At 36.1% G+C, this 24,477-nt stretch overlaps 1 protein-coding gene across 4 annotated transcripts; it reads left to right on the plus strand.

Annotated features, from left to right (window-relative positions):
* On the plus strand, window positions 1-23,663 carry Cht2 (Chitinase 2). Of its 4 annotated transcripts, none has more exons than XM_073986854.1 (5): window positions 1-281; window positions 21,572-21,665; window positions 21,862-22,026; window positions 22,091-22,596; window positions 22,672-23,663. In XM_073986854.1, the coding sequence occupies exons 2-5, from the start codon at window positions 21,572-21,574 to the stop codon at window positions 23,440-23,442; spliced, it is 1,536 nt and encodes a 511-aa protein (XP_073842955.1). In that variant the 5' UTR covers window positions 1-281; the 3' UTR covers window positions 23,443-23,663. The 4 variants fall into 4 exon arrangements, with proteins under 4 accessions (XP_073842955.1, XP_073842953.1, XP_073842954.1 ...); XM_073986852.1 differs by having other exon boundaries at window positions 7-881; XM_073986853.1 differs by lacking the exon at window positions 1-281 and adding an exon at window positions 10,936-11,034.
* The last annotated feature ends 814 nt before the right edge of the window (window positions 23,664-24,477 follow it).

Genomic DNA, 24,477 nt, shown 5'->3' on the forward strand with positions numbered 1-24,477 from the left:
AACTTTAGTTTATGGTTGAAGACCGCCGGTGACACTTGGTTGAAGCGCCAACGAAAAAGACATCTTCGACAAATAAAACAACAGTACAAAGACCACAAATATTTATTTTTTAATGATTGCCACATAAATTATAAAAGCTGGTTAAACAACCGCCGCAGCAATAGCAATAATACCATAAGGGCGCTTCAGTCGAAGTCGAGGTGTATGTGTGTGGCGCAAACGTCTCAATTGTGATTTTCAGTGCGTGTGTGTGTGTGCGAAACCCCAAATCTACCTCAAAAGTAAGTTTTGACTGGTAAATGAAATTTCAAAATTAGATCATGCGCATGCGCAAATAACTTCCGCCACGACGTTAAATGAAATTCGCGAAGAAGAAGAGGAGACATGACGTTTTGCGTGAGTTCCTTTTGAAACGGAAAGTTTTCTTTAACAAATATTGACTTCTTCTGGCAGTTTACAAAGAAAAATATATGTATGGCCAGCCAACGAACCAAACAACCCGTCAGCCAGCTAGCCACTCCGCCATCGAACAATGAACGAATGTGTGATCCATTAATTAAACAAAAAATTGTTTATGGACTGAATTTATTCCGGTTTTATTAATGCAAAGTTGTTCGTACGCTCAGCTTGGTGGTGGTGGCTTGCAAGGAGCTTTTGTGTGAATTATTTTGTTTTCAATTCAAAGCGAATTTTGCTGTGCAGTGTATCAAACTAGTATCCAACTTGTTTTGCTTTACATTACGACGACGCTGAGATCGATTAGCGAACGATATCAAAGAATATCACAGATGCAGGTTTCCAATTGAACGAACTATGCAATAAATATCAAAAGACAATTAGCGAACGGGTGAATGAGACCAGTGAACAAGTGCTTCATCAAGGTATTTTCTCGTCCCATAAGTAAAAGAGGGCTTCATTCGGATCATGTTACAAAACTTTCATTTTGAACAATTTCAAAAAATGGCATTTTTTCAACAAAGACAATTTTAAAGTTAACTACAACGCTGCTTGAGGTGTGGTACTCAGGTTATGCATTTCAATTAACCAACTCTGCGTTCAAGTTGAAGTTAAGTTTCGAATCAAACCAAACAATGAAGAAAAACCAAACGAAACCCCTTACCTAAAAGAAACATTTAAAAGTTCTCGACTTTCAACGGAATTTCGTGCTCGGAATATTTAATCGGCAATTGTTTCGTCATGTTTTTAAAAAGTGTTGACTTTAACAAAAATGGCACAAGTAAATACCTTAAAAGTGACAGTAATGTTGAAGAAAAATGAAAAAAAAAATGCCATCACAAAACAAAGTTGGAGTTTATGCATTTAGTACAAGAATGTGCAGTTATATTAAAAAGTTGTTTATTGTTAATTTAGTTTGATATGCCATAGGAAATTACATTTTTTACACACTGATTAGGCAGTGGTAAAGTGAGTATTGAAATTACTCAGTACGATTGAAAAAATATGGGTGAATAATCAAGAAGGGCTAATATGCCCTTTGATAAACTTAATATATACATACTTTAAATGTGCGTATATTTTAACCATATATTTTAAACATGTAAACATCACTCATAATAAGAAAATATTAACTGGTTCTATTGTTTTTAAGTATTATCGTCAATAAAGAAATTGTACACAACTAAAAATTGCAATTATGCTAGCTATTCTTATTTGCTCTGTTCCAGAACCTGCAAGAAGCTACTAATTTTTACTACGATACAAATTTTTCCTTTATGGTATCGAAAAAATTTAGTAAAAGTTAGTAGATTCTTGCAGTTCTGGAACAGACCAATTACACTGTGCGACAACAAAAAATGTTACAAGGAAAACTGAGTAGGGTTTTTAAAGTAGAGTTAAAAATATAAGACACGTGTATCGGTGTTTTTAAAGTTTACATTGGAAAGTAACCAAAGTAGGCGGGGCAAGTTCGGCCCATTTCTAGTTTCTTCGAAATATTCGAGTTAATATATTATAGAATCCTTGCATTTTAGGTATATAGTGTCATTGGCAACTTTACAGTGGAGGATGTGGTCAATATTTTTTTTAATGTTAACCCTCATGCGGTTCATCAAAGGGGTCTTTTTGGTCCTTTTTCGAAATCTTTCAAAAACTCCTTTAAAATGTGAACATATCAAACCCAAATATTCTACAAAATTGTTCGTCATAAAATTTTACTATAGGCCACAGAATACACCAAATCTGTAGATCTTATCTAATCACCAGAAATCTCTAAAAATGAAAAAGTCGGACTTCATCTGAGTTTATTCAAAATTATGTTTTGTGGGACAATTTTGAATAAACTCAGATGAAGTCCGACTTTGAACCTAATAACACGAGTTTTTCATTTTTAGAGATTTCTGTCGATTAGATAAGATTTACAGATTTGTTGTATTCTGAGACCTATAGTAAAATTTCATGGCGAACAATTTTGTAGAAAATTTGCATTTGATATGACCACATTTTAAAGGAGTTTTTGAAAGATTTTCGGAAAAAGGACCAAAAAGACCCTTTTGATGAACCGCATGAGGATTAAATATATTGCCCACATCCTCCTCTGTAAAGTTGCCAAAGACACTATATACCTGAAATGCAAGGAGTCTATAATATATTAACTCGAATATTTCGAAAAAAGCTTGAAATGGGCGGAACTTGCCCCGCTTTTCGGTATTTGCTCTATTCCAACTAACATCCAGTTTTGAGGTAACTCCTACCACAGACGTAGCCAGGGGACAACTCAAGGGCAAAGTACTTTAAAGGTACAAATTTTGTCCATTGGGTCGCCATGAAGCGGTGTCAAGATGTATATCTGGATACGTCGCACAGTGGTTCAGAATTGTTTATAGTCATTTAGAGATAATTACACTATTGTTATAAAACAGCTAGCAAACCCGGGATGGCCCGACTTTTTGCTATTATGCATTTAGGATTTTTAAATTTATCAAAAGATTTTCTTAATAATCTTTCCATCGGGACTCGGGCCACAACTAAAAACATTTGAAGAACCACCGTTGTTTTGCAAATTAATTTGCAGACCGATGCATTCATATGATTTGCAAATGTAGCGATTTTAAAACAATAATTCCCTTACAAATTCATCAACAAATATATAGCCGATTTTCACCAGGCGCATTCCTAAATATTTTCTGCAACTTTCGTGCAAATCCGTTCAGTTTTGGTCTGGTCTTCCCTAGATTCTGAGATGTGTCATTTTTTCGCAAATTAATTTTCAAGTCGATACGTTTACAATTTTTCAAATATAGCATTTTAAATAAATAGGGCGCAGGTACCCCACCCCCTCCGAAAACCACAAAATATCTTTTCAACATGGGTCATTATAGCCTTTTACAAGGTTAACCATCTTAAGGAGGTTTTATTTGATGTATACGCAAAGTAACTAACATTCGAAACCTAGTGGGTTTGTTAAATCCGGTTATATAAATAAACGTACTATTATTAAAATTTTATGAAAATCCGTTCAGTAGTTTTGTAGATATAACATGTTAAAAAAAGTGAGTACGGTCGGGTCTTTATCCCCCAAACAAGTAAGTATGGTCGAAGGCACAACCACAATTTTATACCAAATTTATTTTCAAAAAATAGGACACAGGGGAGCAGGTCTCCCCTTCCGAAATTCATAAAATATATTTTCTTTTTCTTCGCCATGGGCAACTTTGAACACTGTCTGCAAATTTCATAAAAATAGATTCAGTAAATTTGTAGATATAATATATTAAAACAAGTAAAAAAGTATCAGTCGGCTTTGCCGACAGAGATATACCCTCAGCATGTGTATATTGAAACAATTTTTTCCCAAAATACGTATGTATTTAGGGGGTTCTAAAAATTTTGGGCGTTTGAACAGACAAAAATGTTGATTAGGATTAAAGATCACAAGTTAAGGAATAGATCGACATTGACCGTTATGGAAGTGGATATCCAGCCACAACATATGGTGCAATAGGGGTTTTTACAATCTTCGGGCTGTTTGCTCAAGAAGTGTGGACTTGCCCCTAAAAAACTTTTACCATCGTAAATGAGGAAGCGAAATTTTGTGTGGGAGGTACCGGACGAAGTGGACAAATATAGTCCATATTTAAACCTGATCTATATCTGGTAGATACATTAGGTTGTGTAAAGTATAGACCAATTCGGCCACTCCCTCCAAGAGTTACCGTACGAACAATTTTTCAGAACATTTTTGAACTTTTGTGGGGGAGGTACCTGAGGGAGTGGACCGAAATGGCTTATCTTCAGACTTAAACTATGTTTGGACAAAATATTACTAAGGGCATATTTTGGACCGAAACGGCAGATCCGTTCTAGAGTTATCTTGCGCTTCAACTACCTCACACGGCGTCTTAGGGGTTTTTTGCAACTTTCATGCTATTTTCTCAGGAAGTATGGACTTGCCCCTGATGAAACTTGTACCGTCGTATAGAGGGCAGTGAATACAAATTGCTAAAACAAAAATCAAAGCGATTCGAGAGATGGCCCTAAACTGAACTTTTCCGAAATTTTGGTTGGGAGGTACCCGAAGGAGTGGACCTATTGAAACTATATTGTAACCTCATATTACTCTGGTAGTAAGTTTACGCTATACAAAGTATGGACCAAATCGGTCACTCCCTTCAAGAGTTATCGTGCGCACAAACTTTCCGAACATTTTCGAACTTTTGTGGGGGAGGTACCGGAAGGAGTGGACCGATGTAGCTCATCTTCGAACTTAAACTAAGTTTGTGCAAAATATTACGAAAGCCAAAATTTGAACTGGATCGGTTCATCCGTTCGAGAATTATCGTGCGCTCCAGCCAGCAGGACAGACAGACAGACAGACAGACAGACAGACGGACGGACATGGCTAGATCGACTCCAAATTGTCTGAAACACATTTCGTCCAAACATACTTGGGGTCTAAAACCATTATTTCGATGAGGCACATTTTCATCGTATCAAAGTGTATATGGCGAAAAACAAAAATTTTTTACAATCGATGAATCCGAGTTTCACCCTTTCAGAATTCGCGAACTGTTAACATATTCTATATAGTATGATATACATTCTTTAAACTGAAGTGTCTTAGGAGGAATCCCATAAGGTCGACCATTAAAATTAATTTACGTGGAAGCTGTGTTGGCATCAATGTAGAAAAATAGGTAAAAATGGGTTGAAGCCAACAAGTTTTTTTATGCTCCCTTCCGATTTTAGGCTTAACCTTACATTTTATAGACATATGCCCAAAGAAAGACTCAAAGAATATTTCATGGGCAATATGATACTAGTGTATCATTTTTCGATATATCCACTGCATCCACCTAAAATTGATGCTGACATTTTGAAGCCGGAATTTCGGGGTTTTTTGAATTGTTTTAATAAATCGGACGCGCAACAAGATAATATTCAAAACTCACATTAGGATTATAAAACTCGCGATTCTACGTCGTTTAATGCATATCTCATGAGTGTGCTCCTTACAGCATCCTAGTAATTGGAGTCTAAAGGCCAATATTTGATGCGTGATTTTTTTTAAAAAACTTATTTTTTGCGTTTATAATTTACAAGTGCCATTCAATTTCCTTTGTACCCCGCGTGAATTTAGTTTTTTTACGCGACGGATCTAATGAGACCTTCCGCGATCGAATCCATCCACTAAAACCGCGGATATAGATACCCTGAAAATAGGAAAAGCAAAAAAAAATAATTTCTACAAATCCGCGTACTAAACCGCGATTTTCTTGAAATTTTTTTACGTAAATGGAATCCTTTATACGCGATTATAATACTTGCGAAAACGCGTGTCATAAATTACAGAGATTCGCGTGTAATATGGGTTTTTCACCAAAAATAGAATGTGGAGGCACATCCGCGGTTCTTGAAGAATCTAATTAAAATTGGTATATTTGGACGTATTTTTGATAGGCGCTGACGAAACCGGATGCGCATCAAAATCGTACGCACATTGCGCGACTTTTACCAACTTTAAGGTTTTTTTGCAGTGTATGATGCAACTGGTGGCACACAATGGCCCCTGAGTGAAACATCGAAATATGCATAAATTTTGACAGAGATTGATTCGCTGTATCCAAAAAGGGATGCGCATCAACCGACTTTAACTAATTCGCGAATAACAGGCTTTTTAATTATAATATTAATTGAATGATTGTAATTTCATTATTACTCTTAATTTCCTACCCTTATAAGTTATCACAGTAATCAGTTAAACTCTCGCGATATTTTTTGATGAAGTTTTAACAGTATACATTCATTATTCTATGGGATTTTAGCAAAATAGTTGGAGAACTCCCAAATATTTTTTTCTAATTTTTAGAATCAAACCAAAAAAATATTTGCAACAATATTTTACCACAATAAGTTTTTCTCTTTTGTTGTTGCTATAATATGCAATTTATGTACCCAATCTCTATAAATTTGGTATCATATTTTTCTACGCATTGTCTAGATTCCGCATATATTCTTTAATTTATTTTTTGAGGGTTTGTACGGATTCTGGGACAGGATAATTTGGATTTACTTCAAAATTTTTTTATTATTTGTTGACTTTCCGCGAAAATAATAATAAATTTAATAAATATTTAAACATCTACGTATAGATATGGACTGCTGTTAACGATTTATGCATACATTTTCTCATAACAACAAAAAAGATATTTTTAAATATTTATTCTTTATATGAGAATAAAAACCGCTATAACTTTTGCGCGCATTGGCCAATTTCGTGAACGCGAGCAGATTTGAAACCGGATTTTTTTCCTTTACCTCTGTACCAAAAATCGTAGATGTGCTCGTAAAAAAAAATTTTAATTTTTTTCAAATGGAATTGTAAAGGAATTTTGTTATTCGCCATATACCCTCCTTAGCCTAAAGGCTGAGGGTATAAAAAGTGGCGAGGTCGGGTATTTATCTCCCAAACAAGTACATAAGGTCGAAGACACAACCACCCTTGTATCTCAAATTAATTTTGAACGAGTAAACATGAACATTCGTTTTTTTTTAATATTGCGTTTTAAAAAATAGGGTATTGAGAGGTACCTCGCACCCTCCGAATTTCAACAGAATACGTAGCGTGTTTTCAGTAGGGACCATCTCTTTATATTAGCTCCTAAGGTGTTTGTCGTTAAATTTCAGGCCTCACTTCTCCAGATAAAACGTGCTTACCAAGTATGTCTTTACCTGAGCAACTTCCTTGTGGATTCCTGACTGACATGGGGTCCGGATTTCAAGTCAAGGAAAGTAGATGGCGCACCGTTGCTGCTTTGTGGGACGGCAGTCTTGGGATTAAATGAAAGCGTCATGCAATGCTAGTTGGCTTATGCTTCCTTTTGTTCGTTGATGCTGCATTGTCATTCCCCCAAGAACTATTCGTACTGTTGTCGGGTGATTTCCTAATTTCGGAATAATCAGGTATAGCTGAGCTGGTAAACGTGAACTAGGAGCTGCCATTGTCCTCTTTCGGTTTGATGGCCGGGGTATTGGCACCAACTACCTCACAAACCAATACGGTCTTAGCTCCCAATCTGCAGTACACGCTGCTCTTGAACCAATTTTAAATTTATGGTGCTTACACCTGACAAGTTTTTGCGGATTCTGAAACTATAATGATCATAGATGAGAAAAATAAAAACGAAAGAAAAATAAAAAATTAGATTGAAACTTCAACCAAAACAAAACAAACAAAAAACAGGGGATGGCATGTGCAGGGGAATTTGAAATAAATTCCAACAACACTCACTCACGGGCAACTGTGGTGATGTTTTTTCAACTTACAGAACTCGATGAGTTGTTTGCAAATGGTCTGTTCCTTTACTTTTGAAAATGGTAAAACCGCAAAAAGTAGTAAAAGTTGTAAACTGCTTTCATATTAATTGTTTGGTGTCCGAAGTAAAGGAACGCTGTTCGAGTAAAAAGTGGTAAAACTTGAAGATTCTTGCACGTAAAGGAACAGAGCTAACTATTTTTGTTCTGATGTTTTTTGGGAAAGCCGGAAAGTGAGTGTGATTCTCATTTATTTGAGAATACTAGACACTTAAAGAGTTCGGGTTTTCGCTAAAAAAGGTATCATTGCAAAAAGCTGAAAAGCCAATTGATAATTCCTTTCGCCGGGATGAAATCATGATATTGGTAGCGATCACTAAAACTTTGAAACACTGTCAGTTTTAAAAAAACATTACTCTCTGTAACAGAAAGTAATGATGAAGTTTAAGGCATTGGGGTAATACTCCAGACTTAAAGACAATCAAAAAAAAAAAAAAATCGCCGGAGCGCTTTTTAAATAAACCGCGGTCAAAGTTATTATTTTAGAGGATTTTTTTAGGTTTTCTCGATTTTGCTAGGAAACCGCAAGCCCTATCAAAAGGGAAATATAATGAAAATGTTATAGCAGTGAAAATTCTCTACAATATTGACCTTTATGATATTTTAGTAGGTGTTACCATTTTTGAAAAATAGAACTTCAAACTGGGACAATTCCCTGACTGTATTGTTTTTATACCCTACACCACACTGTGGTAAGCGGTATTATGTGTTAGTGCATTTGTATGTAACATGCATAAGGAAAAGATATAGACCCATAGTTCCTTCTAGGGATATGCATAGAATCACTTTCTGAGTCGATTTATGCATGTCCGTCCGTCCGTTCGCAACGTATAGGTCGCATTTGTTGTCCGATTTGGCTGAAAATTGGGAAGATCATTTTTTTAGCCGTCGGAAGAACGCTATTGCTTTTGGTGAAAATCGGTTCAGATTTGGATATAGCCGATTTGAGGTATTTCATACACCAAACACGCTACATCTGTCCAATTTTGATGAAATTTGGAATTTATGACGGAATATGTTTTCGGCCGATTTGACGTATTTGCTGCACCAAACACGCTACATCTGTCCACTTTTGATGAAATTTGGAATTTATGACGGAATTAGGTCTATAAATAAATGTTGCAGATTATATCGAAATCGGTTTAGATTTGGATATAGCTCCCATATATATTTTCGTCCGATTTGAGGTATTTGATACACCAAACACGCTACATCTGTCCAATTTTGATTAAATTTGGAATTTATGACGGAATTAGGTCTATAAATAAATGTTCCACATTATATCGAAATCGGTTCAGATTTGGATATAGCTCCCATATATGTTTTCGGCCGATTTGACGTATTTGCTGCACCAAACACGCTATATACGTCAGATTATGATGAAATTTGGCATGTCTGACTGAATTTGGTCTAAAAATAAATGTGCCAAACTATATCGAAATCGGTTCAGATTTGGATATAGCTCCCATATATATTTTCGGCCGATTTGTCGTATTTGCTGCACCAAACACGCTATATACGTCCGATTTTGATGAAATTTTGAATGTGCAACTGAATTCGGTCCTAAAATAAATGTGCCTAACTACATCGAAATCGGTTCAGATTTGGATATAGCTCCCATATATAGTTTCGGCCGATTTGACGTATTTGCTGCACCAAACACGCTATTTACGTCCATTTTTGATGAAATTTGGAATGTGTGACTGAATTTGGTCTAGAAATAAGTGTACTAACTTATATCGAAATCGGTTCAGATTTGAATATAGCTCCTATGTATATTTTCGCCCGATCTGTCCAATTTTGATGCAATTTGGAATGTGTGACGGAAATGTATCTAGTAATAAGTGTACCATATTATATAGAAATCAGTTCAAATTGATATATATCTCCTATATTATACATATTCACAGTGGTGTAGGGTATCATATAGTCGGCCCCGCCCGACTATGATCCCTTCCTTACTGGTTTTCTTATAAAACAATGTCATAACTACAATTTCTCAACTTAAACTTATATATCTCAAAAATGGTACAACCTTAAAAAACCTAAAAATGTGACCTGTAGTGCGATTCTCTAACTCATTTTTTGAGTTACCGACAACTGTTATAATTTCGGTAATTGTTTTTCGGTAAGTTAGCGACGAATAAAATGCAGTCGTAAAGTACTACCGATAGCAAGAGTGTTGTCAACTTTTATTTGAACTTTTCATTCCTAATTTTGCGTTTTAATTTTACCGATTTTTGTCGGTAATTCAAAAAATGAGTTAGAGAATCACACTACTCAACTTCTATATCTCCAAAATGGTAAAACCTAGGAACAAATCATAACGCTCAATCCTCTAGAAAACCTAAAAACCCTTAAATTATGAACATTGTAGTTTCAGTATCCGCAAAGACTTCCCAGGTGTAAGTAAACTCCTTCCATTTAAATCCATTTGTTTAATTCCTTTTGTTTCTAACTAATGTTCCTCAATTGTGAGAATCATTAAAAATTGTCAGCGTTTTTCCAAAGAGATACGAAAGATGTTCATCGATTTCTACGATCATGGGTTATGCGACTTTTGGTGAAAGTTATTTGGCTTGACGCTTGCTTCTGTTCTGGATTTATGTATATAATTAAAAAATAATATTTTTTCACAAAAATGTAATTTGAAAGTGGTTTTTGTGCTACTCTTTTGTCAATATTGAAAAAGAAAAACAGTTATTTTAGTCGTAAATACCCAAAAGTTCATTGACTCCTTCTACAGAAAAACATTTTTGAGAACTGAGGCTGGATTCTTGTTCTATGAAAATTTGAATTGAAAAACATTTCTTTTATAATTTTTTTCATTTAACAGTTTTTTCCTTTACTAGGCGTTTACACGTTGTGCTGAAAACAAAAACATAATATGCGAACGGAAAGCGTAAAGATATCGACGATTTTCATTCATAATTTTACAACTGTTTTTGCAGTTGTCTGGACGCCTACGTCACAAAGTCAAGTTTTGAGTTTTTGACAATCAATACATGTACTCAATTGCCCTGTCATGTGTAAACGCAGGGTAATAAAAGTTTTCATTTCACATTTTCATAGAAACAGAATTGAGTCCCTGCTGTTTTAATGGTCGTTTTTTTCTGCCTTTGAGAAACGTTGCGAACACTGAAAAATACAAAGTAAATAATTCTTTGAACAGATTCTTATTAGTCTTTAAAGAAATATCAACGGGTGAGCATCGGTATAAGTATTTCAATTGTATTATTATCAAGTACTGGAATTGAGAGAATCACAACTACAATGTGGAAATCAAAAGTTCTTATATATGTACATATGTACATATAAATTTATTTGAATATTGCAAAGCATTATTCACGTGAACAGATTATCAATGTTTTATTTCAAAGAAATACCTATTAAACTCGGGACCGGCAGTAGCTTGTTGATTTTTTCTCTTTGTTGACATGATTGCTGATGTTGATGTTAATGACTCAGACTCTTTTATGTCGTTCTGTCGCTCGATGTTAAATGAAATGCGTGCAAAAACAAAGAATTTATTAATCCATTGTTTGACAATTAAGCGAATTTAAAAATGTAAAACTATGTGGAAAAATGAGACTAATTAATGTTCCAAATTCGAAAATGCTCATACCCGTTTTGAAAAAGTTGCAAATTATGAAGCATTGATTTTCTGTAGTCGTATTTTTAGTTAGAGCGCATTTACATCAGACAGGTTTTAGCAAAACTCGTCATTTAAGGTGTCAATTCAATTGAGTATCTGTGAAATACATGCCGAAATTTGACAAAACAGCTCTTTTAGGCGCCAGTGTAAATTTGGTTATATAAAATAAATACAATTTATGTAGATCCTGCGTTATCGTTCCATTATTACGAAACAATACAGATGAAAAAAAATTAGTACATTTTTCTGATTCATGTACAAAATGAAGGAAGCCACAATAATGTCAAAAAGATTCAAAATTGAAAACACATAAAAATAGCTATATTAACTATTTAATAATTTCATCAACAAATATGATTCATGTCTTGCCTATTCTTACACTGTGCAACACTGAAAATGCAAACAACTTCTAGTATGCATTTTTTGAAAGTACATATTTAGACTACAAAAACCCTAGTAGGGTTTTGTCCTGTCAGATCCAGTTCGGATTTTATGGCCTCATCTAAACCGGGCTAAATCTACACTTTTTTGCATTTATCAGGCCTTTACCTCAGAAACGAATAGGAATTTGGCCTTGCTGTCTTTAGCAATATTGTAGCCCTAAACTAGTAGAACTTATCTTTTGAAAAAAAAAAACACATAAAAGAACTCCATCTAGGGCATCAAAATCTATAAAATATAGAAAATTTTACATAATTGCTGAAATTCTGCTCAGTATTGGCTAAACTATTGGGAGTTGAACCAAGTAACCGTTTGCAAAAATCTTCAAAATAAAGTTCTCAACAATTCTTCAGAACATTCTGAAACTCTTAAATGCTTACTTCATGTTGTTTCAGCCGTATTTTGCATCATATCTTTTACAACACATATTTCAAACACAGTTTACACCAACAGTTTATTCTCGCATTTCGGATTTCACTACATTATTAGAATTTTTATTAAATCGTCGTTGAAAAATGTACTGAAAACATAGAGACATTTTACAACAATGACATGTTCTGAAGAGTTGTGTATTACATTCCAGGGAATATTCTCCCAAAAGAAAGTACTTAGAAAAAATTAACGGTTTTGGAGATACGGTGCGAAATGTATAAAAATTGTGGAATTTTTGCATATATTTTGAAATTTGAGGCAATAAATGTAGTTTTTCGAGTTCGTTATTTCTCCAAATATTTTATTCTTGTCCTTATCTACAAATTTGCTTCAGAGGTCAGAAGAAGATTCGCATTGGTTTCAAAGATATAGCCCCGAATTTCATTAAAAAGTCAATATTTAACCATGTTTAGATGGGGCTATAAAATCCGAGCTGGATCTGACACAACAAACCCCAACTAGGGTTTCTTGTCGTTTGGGTCTGTACTTTCAAAAAATCCTCAGTTCGAATTGTTTGCACAATATCACCTTAAAAATGTTGCACATTGTTATTTAGTATTTTTTAATAACGTTCAGATAAATCAGACGGGAGGTTGTTTTGTTTTCAATTCTTTTCATCCGTTTCAGACAATTTTGAGTTGATTTAGCCATGTCCGTCCGCCTGTCTGTCCAAAATTCAGCTTTCGTAATATTTTGCCCAAACTTAGTTTATGTTCGAAGATGGGTTATACCGGTCCACTTCTTCCGGTACCTCCACCACAAAAGTTCACAAATGTTCGGAAAATTTGCAATAACTCTTGAAGGGAGTAACCGATTTGGTCCATACTTTGCACATCGTGAAATTTCTACCAGACGTAGATGAGGTTCCAATATGGACTCAAACGGTCCACTCCTTCGGGTACCTCCCACACAAAATTTCGGAATAGTTTAATTTAGGACCTTCTCTAGAATTGCTTTGATTTTTGTTGTAGCAACTTGTATTCACTGCCCTCCATACGACGGTACAATTTTCATCAAGTCCATACTTCCTGAGAAAATAGCCTAAAAGATGCAAGAGCGTAAGATAACTCTCGAATGGATCAGCCGATTCAGTCCAAAATTTTGCCTTCGTAATATTTTGTCCAAACATAGTTTATGTTCGAAGATAAGCCATATCGGTTCACTCCTTCAGATAACTCCCCCACAAAAGTTATAAAATATTCGGAAAAATTGTGCGCACGAAAACTCTTGAAGGGGGTGATGGATTTGGCCCATACTTTACGCATCCTAATATATCTACCAGATGTAGATTAGGTTCGAATAAGGACTGTACTTGTTCACTCCTTCGGTTACCTCCCACACAAAGTTTCAGATAAGTTCAATTTAAGACCTGCTCTCGAATCACTTTGACTTTTGTTGAAGCAACTTGCATTCGCTGTCTCAATTACGAAAGTAAAAGTTTTTTCAAGTCCATACGTCTTAAGAAATCAGCCCGAAAGGTGTAAAAAACCCCTATGGCACCATATGTAGTGGCTGGAGAGCAGGATAACTCTCGAACAGATCAACCGATTTGGTTCAAAATTTGGCCTTCGTCATATTTTGTCCAAACATATACTCTGTTCCAGAACCTACAAGAATCTAAAATTGTTTACTGCGATAAAATTTTTCCTTTATGTTTTCAAAAAAAAAAAAAAAAATAAAAAGTAAAAATAGTAGATTCTTGCAGTTCTGGAACATTTCGAAGATGGGCAATACCGGTCCATAACTTAAAAGTTCAAAGTATGTGTCTAAGTGCAGTTTGCTGTTCGAAGATCCTTTGGAAATGTATACCGATGCTGTTTGTTGTGGTCCTGTTTACAGCGATATTATATTATCTGGTCCAATAGTTACACGATTTCCACTCAAATGACTAGTGGGCGTGATATCTATCGAAAAGATATAAGATCCACTTCCATAATGGACTATGGACATCCACTCTTTTAAGTATCTCCTCTGCAACATTTTTGAACTTTAATCCTAACCCACATTTTTGTTGGCAAGTTCAAATGTCCAAAAAAGGGACAAAAATTTTGTGAGTGGACAACATTTTGAGAGCCATTCATTTCGAATGTTATCTTGCCCACCAGCGATATTAGTCACCGTAGGATTGAGAGCTTTCGAACAATTATATAAGGAGTCATGGACTTGCCCACCAAAGTCATAATATTACTGTAAACAGGAGCACGTCTTTTGCCTCCCTCGAACAGCTGTAAGGAGTGGAACGATATCGTTTAAGTAAGTTTGGACTAAAAACTACGAGGACCGAGTCGGTTGATCCGTTTGAGAGTTATCATGCCCTCCATGCTTGGGGTCTAAAACCATTATTTCGATGAAGCACATTTTGGTATTAACCCTAAGAGCTGAGTGTTATAAAAACACTACCGTCATCAATAGACAGCGGAATCCTATGCAAATGCATATATGGTTAGGATGGTCGTAGAGAAAATCTGATTAGACAGAAACTCGTTTTATTACAAAATAAAACGAATTAGGCCCAGAAATTTTTGCATATATTGCATATTTTGCATATCGTGCATATTTTGACATATTTGTACATATCTGCATAAAATGAGCATATGCAAAACCATATGCAAAAATATATTCAAGGATTTATGGTCTAAATATCCCACTGAAATGGCTGAAATTTGGTATTAAGTCTTCGTTAGGGATGTGCAACTATACAACCGAAATCTGTCCGCATAGGTCCACGTCTTCATATAGCCCCCATAGAACGGTACCTCCGGATTTCTGGTGTTTTGAAGGTTGTGCCCTCAATATCCCACCGAAATGGCTGAAAATTGGTATTAAGTCTTCGTTGGGGGTATAAAACATTCCACCTGAAATTTGTCGCCACAGGTCTACGCCGTCATATAGCCCCCATAGAACGGTACCTCCGGATTTTTGGTATTTTGAAGGTTGTGCCCTCAATATCCCTCAGAAATGGCTGAAATTTGGTATCAAGTCTTCCTTGGGGGTATAAAACATTCCACCTGAAATTTGTCGGCACAGGTCCATGCCGTCATATAGCCCCCATAGAACGGTACCTCCGGATTTTTGGTATTTTGAAGGTTGCGGCCTCAATATCCCACCGAAATGACTAAAATTTGGCAAGTTGCCTTCGCTGTGGGTATAAAACTTTCCACCTGAAATTTGTCGGTAAAGGTCCACTCCGTCATATAGAGCTCATAGAACGGTACCTCCGGATTTCCGGTATTTTGAAGGTTCTGCCCTCAATATCCGTCCAAAATGGCTGAAATTTGGTATTAAGTCTTCGTTAGGGGTATGCAACTTTTCACCTGAAATTTGTTGGTATAGGTCCACGCAGTCATATAGCCCCCATAGAATGGTACCTCCCGATTTTCGGTATTTTGAATGTTGTGGCCTCAATATCCCACCGGAAGGACTGAAATTTGGTATTTTGTCTTCGTTGTGGGTATAAAACTTTCCACCTGAAATTTGTCGGTATAGGTCCACGTCTTCATATAGCCCCCATAGAACGGTACCTCCAGATTTCTGGTATTTTGAAGGTTGTGCCCTCAATATCCCTCAGAAATGGCTGAAATTTGGTATTAAGTCTTCCTTGGGGGTGAAAAATTTTCCACCTAACATTTGTCGGCTTAGGTTCAGGCCTTCATATAGCCCCCATAGAACGATACCTCCCGATTTTCGGTATTTTGAAGGTTGTGGCTGTTGTTATACATTTCTCTATTTTATTGACTGGTCTGAAGAGAATTTTAAACAGAAAAATTGTACACACAAACTTTTTTGTACCAATTATTGAAATATTTGTTGCATACGAAAATATGTAAAACGCATAAATTTTGCATATGCAAAAATTTATGCATTTTGCATAAATTTGCATATGTCATATGTTTCGATTGCAATTTAATCAGAAGCCAAAAATATGCCCAGTCCCAAAATTTGACGAAAATCGGACCAAAAATAGGGGTTGCATAAAATTCCGCTGTCTAGTCATCAATAGACAGCGGAATTTTATGCAACCCCTATTTTTGGTCCGATTCATGTCAAATTTTGGGATTGGGTATATTTTTGGCTTCTGATTAAATAGCAATCGAAACATATGACATATGCAAAATTATGCAAAATGGATAAATTTTTGCATATGCAAAATTTATGCATGTTACATATTTTCCTATGCAACAAATATTTCAATAATATGTACGAAAATGTTTGTATGTACAATTTTTCTGTTTAAAATTCTTTTCAGACAAGTCAATAAAATAGAGAAATGTATAACCAGAGCCTCAAACTTCAAAATACCGAAAATCGGGAGGTATTGTTCTATGAGGGCTATATGAAGGCCTGAACCTAAACCGAAAAATGTTAGGTGGAAAGTTGTATACCCCCAATGAAGACTAAATACCAAATTTCAGTCATTTCGGTGGGATATTGCGGCTACAACTTTCAAAAGACCGAAAATCGGGAGGTACCGTTCTATGGGGGCTATATGAAGACGTGGATGTATTCTGACAAATTTCAGATGAAAAGTGCTATACTCCCATCAAAGACTTAAACCATATTTCAGCCATTTTGAAGGGATATTGAGGCCACAACCTTCAAAATGCCAGAAATCCAGAGGTACCGTTCTATGGGGGCTATATGAAGACGTGGACCCATATCGAGAAATTTCAGGTGGGGTATAAACCCAAGGAAGACTTAATACCAATTTTAAGCCATTTCTGAGGGATATTCAGGCCACAACCTTCAAAATACCAGAAATCCGGAGGTACCGTTCTATGGGGGCTATATGAAGACGTGGACCCATATCAAGAAATTTCAGGTGGGAAATTTAATACTCCCAACGAAGGCGTTATACAAAATGTCAGCCATTTAAGTGTGATGTTGAAGCCATAACTTTCAAAATATCGGAAATCGGGAGGTACCGTTCTATGGGGGCTATATGAAGACGCGTTTGAAAGAGAAAAAGTTTGATGATATCGAAGCCGCCCCACAGCCGATATGTCTGAGGAGCCTCTACCCAAGGCGAAACATGTCATGTCACATAGTGGTGGTTGTGTGGGTTCGTATCGTAGGCTTTTCTTTTTCACTCGCACAACAACAAGTAAAAAAGTATCAGTCTGCTTTGCCGACAGAGATATACCCTCAGCCTGTGCGGATTGAAATACTTAAAAAAAATTGTATGTACGTATGAACGGACAGAAATATGGATTGGATTAAAGCTCAAAAATTTGGGGGGGATATCGGTAGATAGGGCTTTTGTACGATACTAGCCTACGAAAAGAATAATATCGGGCCCCTAGGAAAACCTTGGGTAAAAATGTCCAAAGGATCCTCGAACAGACCCTTAACTACACAAATATGTTGAACATTTGTATGGGTGGTACCCCAAGGATTGGACCGATAGGGCACAAATTTGAACATAAACTAAGCTTGGACAAAATATTTCGAGATCTAAAATTTGGACCAAATCGGTTGCAACTTTTCTGAGATATTGCGCTTATCATTTTAGCGAATATTTTCCAACTTTTGTGGGGGAGGTACCGGACCAATAAGCACTACCTTCGAATTTCAACTAATATTCGAAGACATTTATCCAAAGTGCGGAGGAACGCAGTATTCGGTTCCAGCTTTACGGCCACTACATATGGTGCCATAGGGTTTTTTTACTCCTTTAGGGCTGTTTTCTCAAGAAGTATGGACTTGACCCTGAAAAAAACTTTTACTGTCGTAGTTGAGGCAGAGAATACAAGATGCTTCAACAGGAAACAAAGTGATTCGAGAGCAGGTCTTAAAGTGAATTTATCCAAAATTTTGTGTGTGAGGTACCCGAAGAAGTAAACAAAACAAATATAGCACATATTCGAACCTGATCTATATCTGGTAGATATATTAGGATGTGTAAAGTATGGACCAAATCGGTCACTCCAATCCAGAGTTATCGAGCGCACAATTTTTCCGAACGTTTTTTACCTTTTTGGGGGAGGTATCTGAAGGAGTGGACCGATATGACTTATCTTCGAACTTAAACTAAGTTTGCACAAAATATTACGAAGACCACATTTTGGAACGAATCGGTAGGTCCGTTCGAGAGTTATCTTGCGCTCCAACCACTACACATACATGTCACAGGGGTTTTTTTTTCCAACTTTAAGGCTATTTTCTCAGGAAGTATGGACTTGCCTCTGATGAAACTTGTACCGTCGTATGGGGGGCAGTGAATACAAGTTGCTACAACAAAAATCAAAGCGAATCGAGAACAGGTCCTAAACTGAACTTTTCTGAAATTTTGTGTGGGAGGCACCCGAAGGAGTGGACCAATTGAGTCCATATTGGAACCTCATCTACGTCTGGTAGAAATGTCACGATGTGCAAAGTATGGACCAAATCCGTTACTCCCTTCAAGAGTTGTGGTGGAGGTACCGGAAGGAGTGGACCGATATAACCCATCTTCGAACTTAAACTAAGTTTGGACAAAATATTACGAAAGCCAAATTTTGGACCAAATCGGCTCATCCATTCGAGAGTTATCATGCGCACCAGCCAGCCACACAGACAGACAGACAGACGGACGGACATTGCTAAATCAACTCCAAATTGTCTGAAACACATTTCGTCCAAACATACTTGGGGTCTAAACCATTATTTCGATGAGGCACAGTTTGCCCGTATGAAAGTGTATATACTAGGCCGGGGCGATTTGTATGGAAGGAAAAAGTGTTATCGGGCGCCTGAAGTTTCTGATTTTTGGGATTGTACTGAGCAAAAAAGTCAACTAGACCATATGTCTACGGTGAAAATCGAGCCCCCGGATTTTGACTTGAAGTTTTTTTTCAAGGATTTTTGGATATTTTTGCATATAACAAACCACTGAGATTTTCGATCCAACACAAAGAAAACAATTGTAGCCAAGACAATAATAAAGAACTCTCTAGTACATCGCAAAAGCATTGGAACGCTCCTTCAGGTAGTTATGGCCTCGAGAAGGTGCACATTTTTCGGAAAATATCGATAAATGACACTGTGCTACAAAATGGGACTCAAAGCCAGTGGGTGGAAAATTTCTTTTGGAGATGAAAGCCCTTGGTGAGTGTACTAAGAACCGAAAAAGGAAATTTTCACCATAGGTCAAGTTTCCGAGATATTGCGTGATTAATGGTTTAATTTTGGCCCCTTCATTTGTGATAAAATAGCTTTATATCTCTCTAAAGCGTTATTGCAGCTTCATTTTGACATTATATGTCTTCAGTCAAATCGAATGGTGAATCTTTTTGTAGAATATTTCATCCCTCTAACGCAATTCCTTTCATGTCCTTTTCGTCATTTATTTTTTGAACCGTAGTAAAAGTACCACAAGACGAGATTTTACAGCATCCAAATATTCTACAAAAATGTTATTCAGAAGATTTTAGGTACGGTTCTTATTGTTGACTAATCGATATTTCCCCGTTTTTATGGTCCTTTTTGACATTTACCCGGTTTTTGTTCAGAAAACTATGTTTTGTTTTTATGTATATTCGTTATTGGTCTGAAAGCTAATAAAATGGTCGATCAAATGACAGCAAGTTGCTAATTACAATAAGAACCGTACCTAAAATCTTCTGAATAACATTTTTGTAGAATATTTGGATGCTGTAAAATCTCGTCTTGTGGTACTTTTACTACGGTTCAAAAAATAAATGACGAAAAGGACATGAAAGGAATTGAGTTAGAGGGATGAAATATTCTACAAAAAGATTCACTATTCGATTTGACTGAAGACATATAATGTCAAAATGAAGCTGCAATAACGCTTTAGAGAGATATAAAGCTATTTTATCACAAATGAAGGGGCCAAAATTAAACCATTAATCACGCAATATCTCGGAAACTTGACCTATGGTGAAAATTTCCTTTTTCGGTTCTTAGTACACTCACCAAGGGCTTTCATCTCCAAAAGAAATTTTCCACCCACTGACTTATCGATATTTTCCGAAAAATGTGCACCTTCTCGAGGCCATAACTACCTGAAGGAGCATTCCAATGCTTTTGCGATGTACTAGAGAGTTCTTTATTATTGTCTTGGCTACAATTGTTTTCTTTGTGTTGGATCGAAAATCTCAGTGGTTTGGTTGTTATATGCAAAAATATCCAAAAATCCTTGAAAAAAAACTTCAAGTCAAAATCCGGGGGCTCGATTTTCACCGTAGACATATGGTCTAGTTGACTTTTTTGCTCAGTACAATCCCAAGAATCAGAAACTCAAGGCGCCCGTGATAGTGTTCAAATCGCCCCACTCTAGTATATACCCTCGTTAGCATAAATACTGAGGGTATAAAAAATGATCTTCGCCTCAATAGGCAAAATACTCAAATAGAAAAATAAAGATTTCTAAATTTATGCACTTATGTTCATTTTATGGTGATCGGTTAACGTTAACTTGTGCCACCAGAGGGATCTTTGTTTCCTAGTAATTTGTATGGGGCCAAAGGTGCATTTCCACGAAAATTCCCTAAAATCCGCATTTATGTTCCAAGCGATGAATATTTGTTATAAGTTCATTGTTGTGGCTAAAAAATTAATCGTACAAAAAGTTGTTAAAATCGTATTTGGTATAGCTTCGATATGCCGATGTTAGGTATTTTGGGCCCTATATAGCTTTACCGAAATCTGGTGGCGCGGGTTAACGTTAACCGATCGCCATAAAATTTTAGATCAAATGGAAAAAAATGTAGGGGGCAGGCGTTACAAAAAAAATGTGTTTTTTGGGCCGCCCTAATGTTCACTTTAAGATCAGATTTTTAAAGTTAGAAGTCTTTGCGGTTCTTATGACAACGGTATAATTTTATTCGTGATTCGTATTCTTGTAATAAATAAAGGATTAAAGATTTCGGATTGTGTACAGTGCTGCTTTTGATATCTCAAATAAACTGCTTGGTCTTGGGTGTAAAAAATGTTCCAATAAATTTATCTAAAATCTATCTATCGGTTTATGTATCACAAGATTTTGATACCAATAAAAACAGCTGTGCGAGTTAGTTTTAGATTTAGATTGATTCCAATTATTTTCTTGCAAAAGTTAATACATTCCACAAAATGTTTTTTTTTTATATTTAATATTGATGGAAGCTCAATTCCCATCAATATCACACACACATACATATGTAAATGGTTGTGTGGTTTCATTTGATTTTTACCATTTTTTCATCGCTTCTTTTTTTTCTGGGTTCATTGCAGATGACCTGGCAACACATCTGCACAGGAAGCAGGTTGTTTTTAATACTTTTAGTGGTTTCCTCGGTTGGCGTAATGGAGACCAAAGCAAAAACCGGTAAGTAAACAAAACAAAAACAACCTCAATAAAAAAATGAAATTAATACACATATCAATAAAAAAAAACTTTGCAATACAACAACAACTGAACTCTTCAATAAAAAGGGAAGACATGCAAATGCTCAAAGAATGAAGGACACACAAACTATTAAATAACAAAAAGTAACGGCAATGTTTTTTGCTTCTCTTTGCAGGACCTATGCATGGTAAGGTTGTGGTGTGCTATATATCAACATGGGCTGTTTATCGGCCTGGACATGGTGCCTATTCTTTAGATAATTTTGATCCAAGCCTTTGTACCCATGTGGTTTATGCCTTTGCCGGTTTGGATCCTGAGTTGTCGGCCATAAAGTCATTGGGTAAGAAGAATTACTTCTATTAAAAAAATTCTCCACTCTAATTATAAACAAATTATTTTCCTAGATCCCTGGCAGGATTTAAAGGACGACTATGGTAAAGGTGGCTATGAACGTTTAACAGGCCTGAAGCGTACCCATCCACATTTAAAGGTTACTTTGGCTATTGGAGGTTGGAATGAAGGATCAAAGAACTACTCACGCATGGTAGCCGACCCAATGGCGCGTGGTAAATTCGTCAAACAAGTTACCTCGTTTATTAGACGTTACAATTTCGATGGTCTTGATTTGGATTGGGAATATCCCACACAACGCGATGGCAACCCGGCTGATCGTGAAAATTTCGTTTTGCTATGCAAAGAACTGAGAGAACAATTCCAACCGCATAATTTGCTGTTGACGTCGGCCATAGGAGCTGCCAAAAATGTTATCGATCAGGCCTATGATGTTCGGCAGATATCGCGTTATTTGGATTTCTTGCATATTATGTGTTACGATTACCATGGCAGTTGGGATCGTAAAGTTGGTTATAATGCACCGCTGACAGCCCAGCAAGGTGATCCATTGAGTGTGGTAAGTTATGAAATAGAAAATTTGTAAAAAATCTACAGAATAATTAATGAAAATATGTTTTTTTTTGTCCAAAAGCAATTCACCATTGACTACCTCCTGAAATTGGGTGCTCCTCCAGAAAAAATTGTAATGGGTGTGCCATTTTATGGTCGGACCTTTAAAACCCCATTTGATGGCAATATTGATGATGATACCGATGGTACCGCATTCCAGGGCCCCTATACACGAGAAGATGGTTTCTTGGGTTACAATGAAATATGCCAAATTCTAAAGAACAAAACTTCCGGTTGGACGACTATGTGGGATCCAGAAACATCACAAGTTGTGGCCCGTTCGGAGAAGGATGTTTTCAATGGGCTGGTGCAAGTTGTGACTTTTGACAATTCTCGTTCCATTGCCAATAAAGTTCGATTTGCCATGGATCGTAATTTGGCTGGCGTTATGGTTTGGTCCATTGACACCGATGACTTCTTGGGAGAATGTGAAATCGAGGAGGATATCTATGAAGATTACAGACACTTGAAACATTCTGGTTTACGTTTACCCACAAGATTGCACAACAACTATCCTCTGTTGAGAACAATTAATGAAGCCATGCCTCTGGCCATTGAGGAAATTAAAAATAAACATCACCATCATGAAGATGATCACGATATGCATGGCCATGGTGACCACGGCCATCGTAATCATGACGGTGACGACGATGATGATCATGTGGAGGATAATGAAATTCCCCATGGCAGTGTTGAAGATCGCAAGGGAGAGAGTAACTCAGCTCTGCGAAAATTACAAAATCCCTTCTTTGTTGCCGTTGTGTGGTGTTTGTTATCTGTAGTATTTTATTAATTAATTTTCTTAAGTCCTGTACTTTTTTCTGACAACATTTTTCAAAGCAAAATTTAATTAATTATCAATTGTATGTGGAGTTCAGTCAAAACTAGAGGACTCTACACCTTTGTTTAGAAATTTGCCTCAAAATTTGTATGAAAAAAGAAAGAACATAGTTTTATTTAAGATAGATTGTAAAATATTGGCCTTAATTACAAATAAACTGTAAAGTAGATTTAAAACTTGGCGAAGAGTTTTATTTAATTCAACGCATATGTAATGTTTGTGGAATTTCGAAGCAACAGGAAATTGATTTTCGGAAGAAGCCTACTAATCAATAAATTAAGGAATCAATGTTATTTTCGGCGGTAGCGTTTAACCAATATACTAGACCATCTCATTTAAGAAAAATTCCCTTAAGACATTCAGAGGGGCATCACTTAGAATAAAAAATTCTAAACTTTAAGAATTTATAACAAGTTGAGATAACACCAACATTTACATTGCAAATTTTTACAATTTAACATGAAGACAAAGTAAACATGTGTAAGAACGTCGTTAAGTTCGTAACATTTAATAACCCTCTACTCGATGGGGATATGCTAATATTTTTACCAAAAATAATATTTGAAAAAACCTTTTACGTTGTCGATATAAGAAAATTTTGAACAAATTGTGTTACCTTATATAATTTATAGGGTCTCCGTGAATATTTCGATGTGTTACAAACGGAATGACAAATCTAATTCTACCCTTCACATTATGATGGAGGAGCTTACACCTAGGAAGTTTTTGCGGATTCTGAAACTACAATGTCCATAAGTGAGAAGAATCTAAACAAGCAAATAGTGTCAGTCGGCTTTGCCGACAGATATATACCCTCAGCCAATGTGAAGTGAAACTTTCACCTACGTACAGATCGAATGTATTTAAGGTCTCTTCAGAATTTTGTGACCCTTTTTGGACATTTGAACTTGCCGACAAAAATGTGGATTAGGAATTAACTGCACTAAGGCACAAATGTTGGGAGAAGTACCGGAAGTTGTGGACAGT

Source organism: Musca autumnalis, unplaced genomic scaffold (genome assembly GCF_047663935.1).
Source record: "Musca autumnalis isolate F117 unplaced genomic scaffold, ASM4766393v1 scaffold_4, whole genome shotgun sequence".
Taxonomy (NCBI): Eukaryota; Metazoa; Arthropoda; class Insecta; order Diptera; family Muscidae; genus Musca; species Musca autumnalis.